Here is a 15,243-nt window from a genome sequence, read left to right on the forward strand (position 1 = left end):
AGTTTCTTATATTTATAGACTTTCTATACGTGTTCTCTATGTTTATTTATGTTTAGTTTCAGGTTTTCCTTTTTCCTCGTACAACCTTAAACTATGCAGGTGAATTGTCTGGCAAATCATAGTTATCTTTATATTTGAATGTGTGTAAATAGTTTTATCCAAATGAGTTGTATCCTATTTTGGACACGTTTTATTGTTGGATTCAGGTTCATCGTGACCAGTCCATTTTTAATTCCTCATTGAAGAAGTTTGAATGCATTCAGTGTTTATTCGCTGATTGTTTCATATTGAGTTTTGTCTTTTTCCTAAAACTATGACTTCTAACCTGTGCTCACAGAACCTGATGTTCTGAGATGTTATACTTATTATACTATTTGTAATTTACTATTTAATATTTGTTTCATGTAGATTAATAACTTTCTAACACTGTGACCTCTAACATGTGCTCACAGAACCTGATGTAGTGAAAGACCTGAATGTGATTGAAATCACAACAAGCTCATTGTTTCTGAACTGGACTGAACCAATAGGAAAAAGATCTTTCTTTAAAGTACAGTGGAGCAATAACATCACTTTAAATTCAACAACCTCAAACACTTTCTATAACATTACTAATCTCAGTCCTGGAGTCAATTACACCATACTGATATCTGCTGTTGCTGCAGATAATATAACAGAAGGAGGAACAATTGTTCATTCAGTGTTTACAAGTATGTTTCAGGAAACTTTGTTCCTATTTGATGACAAAAAAAAAAAACTTTTAAACAGTGATGAAGATAAATGTCTTTTGCCTTCACAGAGCCTGACACTGTTAGTAACCTTGCAGCAGTTAATGTTACAACCTCCTCTATATTACTGTACTGGATTAAGGCAATGGGGAAAATCTCCTATTATGTAGTCCAATATGATAATTTCAGTACAAACATCAGCACGACTACTGAACTCACCATGATTAACATAACTAATCTGATTCCTGGAGTGCAGTACACGTTCAAAGTGTTTGCAGTTGTTGCAGATAATAAAACAGAAGGAAATTCCAGCTACATTTCTGCCTACACAAGTAAGAAGTTAGAAATATTGACTGAATATTGACATTAGTAATTTGTTGTTAGGGCGGCATGGTGGTGCAGCAGGTAGAGTTACAGAGTGTCCACAGTTTAATGCAGTGTTCAGTTTCTTATATTTATAGACTTTCTATACATGTTCTCTATGTTTATTTATAGTTATTATCAGGTTTTCCTTTTTCCTCGTACGACCTTAAAATATGCTGTTGAATTGTCTGGCAAATCATAGTTGTTTTTATATTTGAATGTGTGTGAATAGTTTTATTCAAATGGGTTGTATCCCATTTTGTACACTTTTTATTGTTGCCGTAGGATTCAGGTTCCTCGTGATCAGTCCATTTTTAATTCCTCATTGAAGGAGTTTGAATGCATTCAGTGTTTATTCGCTGATTGTTTCATATTGATTTTTGTCTTTTTCCTAAAACTATGACTTCTAACCTGTACTCACAGAACCTGATGTTCTGAGATGTTATACTTATTATACTGTTTGTAATTTACTATTTAATATTTGTTTCATGTAGATTAATAACTTTCTAACACTGTGACCTCTAACATGTGCTCACAGAACCTGATGTAGTGAAAGACCTGAATGTGATTGAAATCACAACAAGATCATTGTTTCTGAACTGGACTGAACCAATAGGAAAAAGATCTTTCTTTAAAGTACAATGGAGCAATAACATCACTTTAAATTCAACAACCTCAAACACTTTCTATAACATTACTAATCTCAGTCCTGGAGTCAATTACACCATCCTGATATCTGCTGTTGCTGCAGATAATATAACAGAAGGAGGAGCAATTGGTCGTTCAGTCTATACAAGTATGTTTCAGAGAACTTTGTTCTAATTTGATGACAAAAGTAATTTCTTAACAGTGTTAATGCAAATGGTCTTTTGCCTTCGTGGATCCTGATATTGTTAGCAACCTCACAGCAGTTAATGTTACAACCTCCGTACATATAGTGTACTGGATTAAGACAATGGGGAAAATTATTGTAACACTTTTCTTGGTTCAGAGGGAATTAAGGATATGATAGGGGATATAATAGGCATATGATCTGTTCTCTATGTGTATTTATATTTATTTTCAGGTTTTCCTGTTTCCTCCCACCACTTTAAACTTTGCTGGTTGGTTGACTGTCAAATCATAGTTATCTCTGTGTTTAAATGTGTGTGTGCATCGTTCTATCCAAATTAGTTGTATCCCATTTTGTACCCTTTTTATTGTTGCTATAGGATTTCGTTCCTTGTGACCATTTTAATTTGCTCATTGTAGAAGTGTGAACACGTTCAGTTTCATTTATTTGTAGTTCATGTTTATTTTTTTTGTCTTTTTCCTAACAAAATGGCCTCTAACATGTTCTCACAGAACCTGATTTTGTAAGACATCTGAATGTAACTGAAATCACAACAAGCTCATTGTTTCTGAACTGGACTGAACCGATAGGAAAAAGTTCTTTCTTTAAAGTACAATGGAGCAATAACATCACTTTAAATTCAACAACTTCCAACACTTTCTATAACATTACTAATCTCAGTCCTGGAGTCAATTACACCATCCTGATATCTGCTGTTGCTGCAGATAATATAACAGAAGGAGGAGCAATTGGTCATTCAGTGTTTACAAGTATGTTTTAGGGAACTTTGTTCTCATTTGATGACAAAAGAATATTTTTAAACAGTGATGAAGATAAATGTCTTTTGCCTTTACAGAGCCTGACACTGTTAGTAACCTCACAGCAGTTAATGTTACAACCTCCTCTATATTACTATACTGGATTAAGGCAATGGGGGAAATCTTCTATTATGTAGTCCAATATGATCATTTCAGTACAAACATCAGCACGACTACTGAACTCACCAGGATTAACATAACTAATCTGATTCCTGGAGTGCAGTACACGTTCAAAGTGTTTGCAGTTGTTGCAGATAATAAAACAGAAGGTTTATTTCTCCAAACACTTTAAACTATGCTGATGGGTCGACTGACAAATCATAGTTGTCCCTATATTTGAATGTGTGTGCATCATTCTATCCCGATTTATTGTATCCCATTTTCGACTTATTTCATTTGTGCCGTAGGAATTCAGGTTCTTTGTGAAAAGTCCATTTTATTTTGTTTATTGAAGATGTGTGAATATGTTCAGTTTATTTATTTGTAGTTCCTGTTTAAATTTTTGTCTTTTTTTTGTCCTAATACAATGGCCTCTAACATGTGCTCACAGAACCTGATGTAGTGAGAGACCTGAATGTGACTGAAATCACAACAAGATCATTGTTTCTGAACTGGACTGAACCAATAGGAAAAAGATCTTTCTTTCGAGTACAGTGGAGCAATGACAGCAGCTATTTAAATTCAACAACCTCAAACACTTTCTATAACATTTTGAATCTCAGTCCTGGAGTCAATTACACCATCCTGATATCTGCTGTCGCTGCAGATAATATAACAGAAGGAGGAGCAATTGGTCGTTCAGTCTATACAAGTATGTTTCAGAGAATTGTGTTCTCGTTTGATGACAAATGTATAATTTTGAACACCAATAATGCTAATGATCATTTGCCTTCACAGAGCCTGACACTGTTAGCATCCTCACAGCAGTTAATGTTACAACATCATCTGTATTTCTGTACTGGATTAAGGCAATGGGGAAAATCTCCTATTATGTAGTCCAATATGATAATTTCATCATATCTACTGAATTCACCATGATTAACATAACTAATCTGACTCCTGGAGTGCAGTACACGTTCAAAGTGTTTGCAGTTGTTGCAGATAATAAAACAAAAGGAAATTCCAGCTACATTTCTGCCTACACAAGTAAGAAGTCGGAAATAATGGCTGAATGTTGACATTAGTTATTAGGTATTAACGTTGCTTGGTGATGCAGCTAATACGTGTGAATCTGTTTGTGCAACGTTCTTTACAATTTACTGGCATCCCATCTAGACTCTATTCTCATCTTATACCTGCTATTTCTTATACCTGCTATTTTTTATACCTGCTTTTTCTCAGCATAGGCTTCAGAACTTCCAGCCCCGTTCAGGATACACTGCTCAGTGAAATGCCTAAACCCATTCAGTTTTTATTAGCAGATTCCTGTTGATTTTTTTCATGTTTCTAACACAATTGCTTTATACTTTCACTTACAGAACCTGATGTAGTGAGAGACCTGAATGTAACTGAAATCACAACAAGATCATTGTTTCTGAACTGGACTGAACCAATAGGAAAAAGCTCTTTCTTTAAAGTTCAATGGAGCAATAACATCACTTTAAATTCAACAACCTTAAACACTTTCTATAACATTACTAATCTCATTCCTGGAGTCAATTACACCATCCTGATATCTGCTGTTGCTGCAGATAATATAACAGAAGGAGGAGCAATTGGTCGTTCAGTCTATACAAGTATGTTTCAGAAATTAATTGTGATCCTATTTAATGACAAACGCATCTTTGCAGTGTTCCTTTTAACAGTGTGCTTTTGCGTTCTCTGCAGTCAGTGTAACATTGTCTGTATATTAATATGCTCTGAATGACTATTTTGAACTGAGCAGATCAGTAAAATGTCTTAATATTTTTTTCGATATACGATTTTTATTTTGCGGCTTTTTAAATCACCATAATTAACAAAGCTGATCTAATTTCTGTACAGGTGTTTGTAGTTGCTCCAGTTTATAAAACATCACTAAATGGTTGTTAAGCAGTTAAATATGACTTTACAAATGAAATATGTCATAAGTAGTAGCATAGCATAACCAGAACAGTCGGGAAGAGGGAGGGCTTAAGTAGAAAAGCTTATTAGGCAAGAAAGTCGACCCTCTTTAAAAAAAAAAAAAAAAAAAAAAAAACATTTTTGTAAAACTATTCCAACACTTAGGGGACATTATTACATTTCCGGATGTGGTGAGGGAAAACATGCAGGTGGTTGCGGTGAAAGAGACAGATTTAGAGGACAGGGGGGTATGGAGACAGATGATCCGCTGTGGCGACTCCTAAGGGGAGAAGCCGAAAGAAGAAGAAAAGGACACTTCAAAAGCACAGGAATTTCAGACATTCCTAAAACAATTAATAAATAAATGTTGCATGATTTTTCGTACTTCTTTACGATTGGAAAATTAGATGTATACAGACATTCCTAACAAAGTAAACAGTGAGCATACCTCACAAACTCTTCTGAAGCCAAGTTATTATTAGATAACAAAAATAATCAATTCCATGGATTTCAACACTACAATAAAACATCCATTCTCATTATTTTATTACAGTAGGTTTAAATGTCCAAAAAGCATTTTTCATATTCAAGAATAAAGCCAGGAAAAAAAATCTAATATTAGAAATGAAAGGCATATTAATTCTTTTAATAAATCTAAAAATAATGTGTAGATTAAACTTTAAACATTGTAGAGGTTTATTCGCGCTGTAGCAATATTCAACATCTAACTTTATAATTATCAAAACCTTTTTTGAATATTTCACAAACAATGTAAAATTACGATTAACTTTTATAACTGTAACACACGTCTCTTCCCATAGAGCCAGATATTGTGAGAAATCTCAAGACCTCAGAAGTTACAACTACATCTGTATTCCTGAGCTGGACTGAACCATTAGGAAAAATATCTTTCTTTAGAGTACAGTGGATAAACAGCAGTACAACAACATCTGCAACTTCCTTTAACATCACTGGTCTAACACCTGGAACAAATTACACATTTACAGTCTCAGCTGTTGCTGATGATAATAAAACAGAGGGATCAGTGGTTGGCCTTTCCATTTGCACAGGTAGGTTTCATAAAATGCAATGTCAGAGTCAAATGTTTTTTAGACACTCATATTGATAACAATATATTGATAGACAATAATAGGAAATTGGGGTCTTTAATAACCTTTTTTAAATAAATCTCTTCTACATTGGTGCAGTAAACACACATACACACTGTTATTGTCAAAATAACACAAAAGTGGGTGTAACATCTGAAGTGTATAATCTTATACATTTAGAGCAAATGCAACTCCTAATTACAGACCACTTTGCATACATTTAGATCTGCACTTGAGTATTCGTGTATAATAATGTGCTTTTTTGTGCACATCAGCACAGCCTTATCACTTTATTAAAAATTAATAAATATTTTTTTTACATGCCTCATGGATCATCTACTCTAAATACATTATACATTAAAGCGTCATCTTTTTCTTTTCTTTCTCAAAAAACAGACTGCCTTTCTTCCCAGTCCCCTAGTGCTTGTTTCAAAACTGTGTATATGACACTCCAGGTTATACTTACCATGTCTGAGCACTAATCAGCAAAGCAGTGTGTGATAGCCATTTTAATGTTATTAAAATGATTTGTAAAGTGTTTAATTTAATTATCTAAAGGACTTTCTTAGAAATCTACTGCATACTTACATTTTATCATGTAATCTGGCACTCTAATTCATTGCAACCACAATTTTCAAAAGAAATATAGAAGTGAATTTGACTTGATATCATAGCAGCCCTAACCACATCTCATGACATTGTTTTCATTCAAACCCCAAACCCTGTTTTCATTTGGGTTACAATGCTATGGTCTGTTCTTTATAAAATATTTTTGTAAACTTTTGTATTCTTGTTAAACCTTACTAATTAAGTAAATATATGATCTGACCCCTCAAGGTACAAGTCCTGTCTTTAACATAAGCTGTGTTGGACCAAATCGTACTGCAGCAGCTTTGAATTTAACATGGACGAATCCTCCAGGCAACAACCAAGGATTCAACATCAATCTCAATTCTGCATTCAGCAACTTTACTCCTTTTTGCAATCCTGTCTGTAACTATTTTATTTCTAATAACCTCCAATACTTCAACACTTACAATCTGACTATTTCAACCCTTGGATGTGGTGAGATTGGCTCACTGGACTTTCAGTGCAGAACAGGCGTTACAGGCATGTCATTGAATTATTTTTTCATTACTGTATAGTGTTAAACTTATAGTAAAGAAAACGCTCATATAATTATCCCTGTTTAGCTTGGTGAATTGCATTGTTTTGGGTTGACCTGTGGTAGAAAATAATCAAAAGCACTTTTTTTTTACGTTCAAGATCCACCGGTTCCAAGTAAACCAGAAGATGTAAAAATAGAAGTCACTCCAGTTAGCCAGACTGCAGTAACCCTACAATTCAGTAGCAACCTTCTGAATACTACTAATGGACCAATTGAAGCCTATGGTGTTCTGCTGTCAACTAATCCTCAAAGTAAATAATTTTTTTATTTTTTACTGATATTCATTAAAAGGATCATTTCACTGGCATTTGTTATAACACGTATGTTGTGAATGCAATTTCAGGTAACAACTCCAAGGATTTCTTGACACGGACCTATAATAATTGGTCACAAGACGACACCAAGCCTTATATCACAGTTTTAAAATTAAATGAAGAAACTACCAGAAGCAGCTTTATAACTGTTAAAATTGGTGATAAAAATGACTCAGATTTTAATACAATCTATAAAAACTACCCTCTGCACAATCAGGAATACTGGTAAGGCTGCAGACAATGTGGAAGATAAATGAAATAAAAGCAATAAGTGAAAGTGTAGAAGGTTTAACCTACATTTGAAGCAATAGTCAATTACATTTCCAGCTAATTAAATTTTTTCTTTGCAGGGTAGCCCTGGTTTTGTTCACTTACCTTAAAATTAAAGACAATCTTGTGGACCCCCAGCAATCAATCTGCTCCGTAACACCTTTTTCCAGTACAACTGCAAGACCACTTCCACGTAAATAGGCATCATATATTATTTTATACAAATTCTATTAATTATACTATCCAGATTGGTCAAATAAATCTTTCATAACCTAAAGATTAATTGAAAGAACAACTTTTGTGTGTATTTATATTTTGACAAGAAGTTGAATGTGTAATGGACTTAATTGTAATTCTCGACAGCAAAAACTATAATTTTTTTGTGGGTGCTGTTGCCTGTTATCCTTATTGTGATCATCATCATCGCTGTCCTCATCATACAGAAAAAGTAAGAAACCATGCAAACAGGTAAAACTTTACTTGAAAAAATAACCTTTGTCAGATAAAAAGCTTCGCTGTCATTTTTTTTCTTTAGACGAAAAACCAAAGAATATACAGATATTCCTGTCAACAATTTAAGGTGATTTTTTTACTGTTTCAATATTTTCTTAAGATTATATAATGAAATTCTATAAATAAATATTGCTAACGTTGTTTCTTTCTTTTGTTACACAGAAGTAAAATGTAAGTAATACTGTTTTAACAGAAGTTTGTATTTAGCATTTCCAAATCAATTCGAGTTCAACAGTGCCATTAATTGTTTCCACTGTTTTCACACTTGCAGTAGCATTCCTGTGAGGGTGGAGGAGTTTGAGGCATATTTCAAAAAGCAGCAGTTGGATTCCAATTGTGGCTTTGCTGAACAGTATGAGGTATTAAAAAAAAGCAAAAGAATACTGTGAATGAAAATGTTTTATCCTGTCAAAATTGGAATATTTCTGAAGGAATAAAGAAATCTCATGTTTTGTATAGAATATATGTCTCTGTGACAAAAAAGATATTTGATTTTCTTTTATAGGATCTTAAGGTTGTTGGAACTGCTCAAACCAAGAATAGTGCCCTTGCTATGGAGAACAAAGGAAAGAATCGCTACAACAATGTACTACCTTGTAAGCATTAACGCTTAGTGTCCTGTAAATTATTACTTTAATTACGTAGTACAGTAGATACAAGCTAAAGCTAAAATGGTGCTAAAACTTTTGCCTGTTTGAGGTTGCTGTAATATTTTAGTATGTATTTTAGAGGTTTTTGAATGGAAGAGATGAGTTTATCTCTCTTCTCTTTTTTCAGATGATTCTTCAAGAGTTAAATTATCAATACATGGCAGTCCAACTGATGACTACATCAATGCAAACTATATTTCAGTAAGTTTATTTTTTGGTGTTTAAAGCATTGTGGATTCATTGTATTTGTTATATTAAAATTTTTATCAAAAAGATTCAGGTTGATAAAAACATTTACACTTTACCTTCTAAAGCCTATACTGTTTTAAGTTATCGATGACGAGATATGTGTTTTGACAAATGTAATGTCTATATTAACATAGATTTCATATATAAAATGTGTCTCTTTAGGGTTACAACTCAAAGAAGGAGTACATAGCAGCTCAGGGCCCACTACCGGCTACTGTGAATGAGTTTTGGAGAATGATCTGGGAAAAGAATGCTCATACTATAGTCATGCTGACCAAGTGCTATGAGCAAGGACGTGTGAGTTTAGCAGACCATTTTTTAATACAGCAAATTAATGAATTTTCCTGGTAAAGCAATGCGACTTAATACATAATCCACAATTTGTTGATAATACTTATAAAAAGGATTTATGGATTTGATGGATTTAATTAGTTTTGGTATAAGGGGTCTTCGTTTTTTACTGGTGGTACATTTGAGCTAGGATTTCAGTTACACATGTGTAATCATTTGTCATCTCCTCCATTCCTTATCAACCAGCACAAACTATTTTAGAATAGGGCATAGGAATTAAATAATTTGAACATAACAGTTTTTGTTCTTTTATAGGTTAAATGTGAGAAATACTGGCCAGCAGAAAACAAGCCGTACAACAATATTCTTGTGACAACAACATCAGAAATTGAACTGGAAGACTGGACTATCAGAGATTTCAGAATCAAGAATGTGAGTTTTTGCTAAAGATTTTGTAAATTGCACAAAAAGGTGCACAAATGAATGGAAATGACCGCATCTGTGTTTCTGCTTAGTACTATGAGAAAATAGCAAATATCAGCATCATAAAGTCTTGGCCATTTTGAGTTTTTGCATTTCGCATGCACCATACACTTCATTAGGAACTATAGTATACTTGTCATTTGTGCAGTTATCTTGCATAACATCATGCAGTAACAGGTTGAGAGCACAAAGATTTATTTTTCTAATTTTTTAGAATAGCAGCAACAAAGAAGTAAAGTTCAGTGTTCCCACAGGTGAAAACAGCAGAGACACGGGATGTTCGTCAATTCCATTTTACAGCCTGGCCCGATCACGGCGTGCCAGAGACCACAGAGGTACTTATTAACTTCAGACACTTGGTCAGAGAGCACATGGACAACTTCTCCCGGAACGCTCCTGCCGTGGTGCACTGCAGGTATACACACTGTATATACACTATATGCACACAGGCTTCACACTCTGAGTGCTTGGTGTACAATGTTGACAGTTTTGAACTGATTTTACAAACATGTATGAAATAAAGGAACTTAATCAAGACTAAATCAAATTCAGACATTTATTCTGGAATAAATGAGGTGTTCATACTGCTCATACTGTGTTTGTAACGTAATATTTATCTATTCCAGTGCTGGTGTGGGGAGGACTGGGACTTTAATTGCCCTCGATCACTTGATCTTTCAGATTGAGCGGGAAAGCATGGTAGACATTTATGGAATTATTTATAACATGCGCATGCACAGACCGCTGATGGTTCAGACTGAGGTATGACACAGAAGAGACTAATACAAATTCAGTATACCTTTCTGTTAAACGGTCCCCACTTACATCTGTTTAGTTTAGTTTAATGTAGTTATTATTTATTTATTCATTTGTTTAGATGATTTCTTTCATTTTATTTTATTTTACCTAATATTTTGTTGTTATCTATCCACAGGACCAATACGTGTTCTTAAGCCAATGTGCTTCTGACATCATTAAATCAAGAATGGGCACCAATGTGGACCTAATTTACCAGAATGCAGCAGCATTCTCAATCTATGAAAATGTGCAGAGATGAAGAATGAAGACATTAAGTGGAAATGGATTTCAGGTGACACTTAGCTTGGAATTAGAATGGCTGGAAAATTTTTGTAGGATTTTGAAAAAACTGTGTGAGCCATTTCTTTATTTAACTGAATGTCACAACGACTTTACAGATCTCTGACAAATATTCTTTTGCAGTTTGCTTTAAATTATTATGATTTAGCTTGGTCTTTGTTTGCCCTTGATTGTGAGACAATGACAATGTACTTGGATATATTTTTCATAAAAGTGTCTAGTTGAGCAAGAAATATATGAAAAATTATGTATATTTGTAAATTATGAAATTTTGTACAGTTAATACACATTAAGACATTTTAGAATTGAATTATAGACTTGCTTTTTTCTATTTTTTTATTTTCAAAAGAATTGTACACTTTTTATTGTCATTTTTACACATATATTTATGAATTCAGTAATCACACTGGACACTTTCTTGTATTTGTCTGTGACAGCCAGACCATACATAACACAATAAGTTGCATTCTATTGCAGAAGATCAGTAGCTATCCAGATATGCTGGTCTATATGCTGGACAATGTGACATTAAAGATCAGAGAGTTCAGAGAGTTTCATTTGAAACCTTATAAAAGGGCACAAAAACATTTCATTTTAAAGCTTTATGACATAATAAATAACATAAATCATTGGACAGCAAAGCTGTAGAATAATGTAAGTTCAAATCAATATGCGTATTATGAGGTCATTATTACCTTTATAGAGTGTTGTCTTTTATCCATTGTGGGGAAAACGTCTTGGTTTCTTGATTTGACTTCAGCTCTTCAGCTCATTCCGTAATTAAAGATACAGATGATAGATACCAACACTTATTAGGTATCTACGAAAGCTCTATTTTTAGAATCGAACATAATGATGATTTATCTTCCAGTTTAGCTCAAAACGGTGCCTACAAAGGTTAATACTAAGAGTAAGCATGTAGTACTTTTATGATGCACATGAAAAGAATGTAAATAAATCTGAAGCATTTTATATCCAGACACTGGGTGTTTACATTGCACATAATTGATGGCATATGCTAAAACCTTAGAAAATAAATAAAACAGTAAGTGAAGTCATCCAAAAGAACTAATGTTCAAATATGATTTTCTATTATATGGCGTTTTATTGCCCCAGAAAAAAAATCACCAAGAAATTCATTTTGGCAATTAAAGGGGGCGCTGTTTAATTGCTAAAATAGAAACTTGAGCATGCACTAATCCATAAACTGTGCACTTATCTATTGTGCTGTAGCATTTTGCTGAAGTGTCAGTCTATAGTAGATACAAAAATAAATTATTATAGTATGTTCCTTCTCTGTTACTGTAGGATCAAATGACTGATATTTTACAGGATGAAATGAATAAATGAAATGGTACTGCAATCAAACAGTTCACATGCACATGTATATATATATATATATATATATATATATATATATATATATATATATATATATATATATATATATATATATTAGGGGTGTAACGGTAAACGGTGTAACGGTAAACGGTGTAACTGTAAACGGTGTAACGGGAAACAATTTTTTATTAACGCAGTTTATTATCACTGATCATCAACATTTGAACAGTTAACATTTTTTAAACAATTTTAAATAAATTGGTGTAATGGAGACGGATGATCCGCTGTGGCGACCCCTAAGACAAAAGATTAAATTGAATAACCAATTAAATTGGCAAAATGAAAAGAAAAATATATTAAATAGTTTACATTTGTTAGACCCTATTTGGGTAATACAGATATGTATATGTGTATTTTTTTTTTAGTTTTCTAAAGATATGATTTACATAACTGTTCTACTTATTTCAGTATATATTAACAAATGTCTTCAATCCTTCCACCCTTCATTATTTACTCCCACGATATGCAGAATTGTCAGGATTTTCTCCTTTTAGGAGAAATTACTTAAGCTGGACATAAAACGCTAAATAATCAATAGTGTTAGCCGCTGAACAGAAAGTGCTGGATTAGCTAGCGCTATGGATTTAATATTTCTTTATTTTTCAACTTTTCGTTTTATTTTCCTGCATATAACTATGCTTGTGCTAAATAAAAAATCTTGATTCTTGAATCCATTGAGCTAGAGTTAGTCATTAGCCACTTCCTGGTTAGCGGCTATGCTAGCGCTACTGATTCTTTAGTGTTTTCATGCATGTGCATAACAAATTTGATTTCCGGTATGGAGTAAGTAACCACAGTGACACTGCGCTAACTTTAGTTTCTTTTTTCTACCCCTGGCATTGTTGTATATTTTGAAGTTTTAAAATAATAATAATAAAAAAACCTCAAAGTGCGAGGCAGAGACTAAACAAACTCGCGTTCCGCCTCTTAATACGTTCCAGAAAAAACTCAGATTTTAACTATTTTCCGCACGTAAAAAGGATTGCATTCAGTACACCACCGAACCGAAAGCCCTATTCGGTGTGAATACGTGTACCGTTGCCCCACCTATATATATATATATATATATATATATATATATATATATATATATATATATATATATATATATATATACACACACACACATTAATAAATGAACACATATATTAGGCTCTATTGGTGAGCCTGCAATTATTGAATGCTTTTTAAACAGGCTTGTGCAATATTATATTTGGTGGTTTCATGTCAGTTTAGATTTCTAGTAGATTATTTTGTAGGATATTTTTTAATTCTTTGAAAGTTTTATTAAAGATGTTTAGTTTTGCAATACAGATTTTTGATTATTCATTTTTAAGCATTGTTATTGTTTTTTCTAAGTCATCTTTTCATTGTTTATATTTCTGCCAAAGATATTTTGATTATCGACATCTGTGATTTAAACAAGTGCCAATAAACACGTGAAACTGTGTTTTGGAAAGCGCTCATTGAAAAAATGGAAATTCAGAAATGTATTATGTCTCAGCTTATTTAAAAAAATATAATGCACTTTTCCTTATTTTTTCCACCAGAAAAAGATTCAGATGATTTTTTTTATTGGAATAACATTAAAACAATGTGATGTATCAACAATATTAAAAATTCTGTATTTTTTTATTTTATTTTACAGTATTTGTATGAACTATGTAGTCGAAACTGTAAGTGCAAAATTGTTCCCTCCTATACAGAGTGATTCTATAGAGCTCAAAGGTTGTAGTCATTAAACTATAAAAAGGAAACTGGGTTAATAAAGTGTCATGTGTCTTAAAATAATGATAAATGGACAGAGAAGCTATTTAGTGGTTTGTTAAATCACTGACTCATGGTGTATAATAGGAAGTATAGACACAGAGGATTAGGAATTGTGCACAAATACTGTGATCCTACTATACATTTTTATATTATACATGTATATACTATACATTTATGGCAGATACTTCAGAAAAAAAGTTTTATTAAGAAAATCCCTTACATGACTGAAGAAACATAATTAGCTAGTACAGCCAACCAAGTGTGGTGCATGAAACAGTTCATGTCCTAGCATGCTCTGTGACTCAACATGACAAAAGAAAAAAAAAAAAAGGCTTTGGAAAAGGGTTGATTATTAAAGCACTGCAAGTGCTTTGGTCACGAGAACTGCTGAACTGGCTAGTCCCTATTTCCTTAGGGACAGTGATTAAACCGAGAATTGAATTTAGACCACTAGGAAGGAATTCAGTATATAGGGTCAGAAATGTACATTAATTAATGTGATATTTGATATTTAAGAAAAAAACAGAATAACACCTGTTTAAGGTAACTGAAAATTCAATGTAGTATGTGATCAGACTGTGAATAGGAAGAGTATGTTGATAGCTGCATAAAGAAGGATATTATAATAAGACTGCAGTGCATAAACCACTAGTTACAAAAAAGATAAGTGATGCATAAACCGCAGGCATCTGTAGAGATGTAGAAAAAGATAATTTATTCAGATGAGTCATCCTTAACCATGCAGTGACAAGTGGGCGAGTATATGTGACATACACCAAGAATAATGCCGCTCTAAATGCTTGACTTGTGCATAAAGTGGGTCCAGTTACTATTTTATGCTGTAGGGGAAGTTTACTGAAATGGTTCTGGCTCACTTGTCCTTAGTAAGATGTTCTTATAGCTGATCATTTTTACCTATTATTTCATATTTTATATTCTAAAACTAAATATTTTCACTACATAGAATTATAGAATTGGGTATGTACATAAATTCTTTAAAGTAACAGTTTTACCTTTTCTTTGTTATCTTTTAAAGCAACGTCAATCTCAAATAAGCTAAATACTTAAACAACTGGGAGATTTTGGTTCACCCTTTTTTACTTTAAATTTCACTTGTCTGTCCATATGACATTTTGACAATAC

General features: G+C 33.0%; 1 protein-coding gene across 4 annotated transcripts in view; it reads left to right on the top strand.

The window, feature by feature from the left end:
• The window catches only part of ptprjb.2 (protein tyrosine phosphatase receptor type Jb, tandem duplicate 2), an 81,690-nt gene extending 67,599 nt beyond the window's left edge, over positions 1–14,091 (top strand). For all 4 annotated transcript variants that reach the window (XM_046860103.1, XM_046860104.1, XM_046860106.1 and 1 more), the window contains 23 exons: positions 453–710; positions 800–1,060; positions 1,630–1,887; positions 2,436–2,693; positions 3,292–3,552; positions 3,639–3,887; positions 4,220–4,477; positions 5,606–5,854; positions 6,731–7,003; positions 7,160–7,312; positions 7,405–7,600; positions 7,726–7,838; positions 8,009–8,093; positions 8,181–8,225; positions 8,321–8,329; positions 8,430–8,517; positions 8,664–8,754; positions 8,936–9,009; positions 9,220–9,354; positions 9,664–9,780; positions 10,086–10,246; positions 10,458–10,593; positions 10,766–14,091. In XM_046860103.1, coding sequence (XP_046716059.1) covers positions 453–710; positions 800–1,060; positions 1,630–1,887; positions 2,436–2,693; positions 3,292–3,552; positions 3,639–3,887; positions 4,220–4,477; positions 5,606–5,854; positions 6,731–7,003; positions 7,160–7,312; positions 7,405–7,600; positions 7,726–7,838; positions 8,009–8,093; positions 8,181–8,225; positions 8,321–8,329; positions 8,430–8,517; positions 8,664–8,754; positions 8,936–9,009; positions 9,220–9,354; positions 9,664–9,780; positions 10,086–10,246; positions 10,458–10,593; positions 10,766–10,888 — 3,851 coding nt within the window. In that variant the 3' untranslated portion in view covers positions 10,889–14,091. The remainder of the gene's footprint in view (positions 1–452; positions 711–799; positions 1,061–1,629; positions 1,888–2,435; positions 2,694–3,291; positions 3,553–3,638; positions 3,888–4,219; positions 4,478–5,605; positions 5,855–6,730; positions 7,004–7,159; positions 7,313–7,404; positions 7,601–7,725; positions 7,839–8,008; positions 8,094–8,180; positions 8,226–8,320; positions 8,330–8,429; positions 8,518–8,663; positions 8,755–8,935; positions 9,010–9,219; positions 9,355–9,663; positions 9,781–10,085; positions 10,247–10,457; positions 10,594–10,765) is intronic.
• Positions 14,092–15,243: the final 1,152 nt, after the last annotated feature.

The sequence above is a fragment of the Silurus meridionalis genome, chromosome 10, assembly GCF_014805685.1.
Source record: "Silurus meridionalis isolate SWU-2019-XX chromosome 10, ASM1480568v1, whole genome shotgun sequence".
Taxonomy (NCBI): Eukaryota; Metazoa; Chordata; class Actinopteri; order Siluriformes; family Siluridae; genus Silurus; species Silurus meridionalis.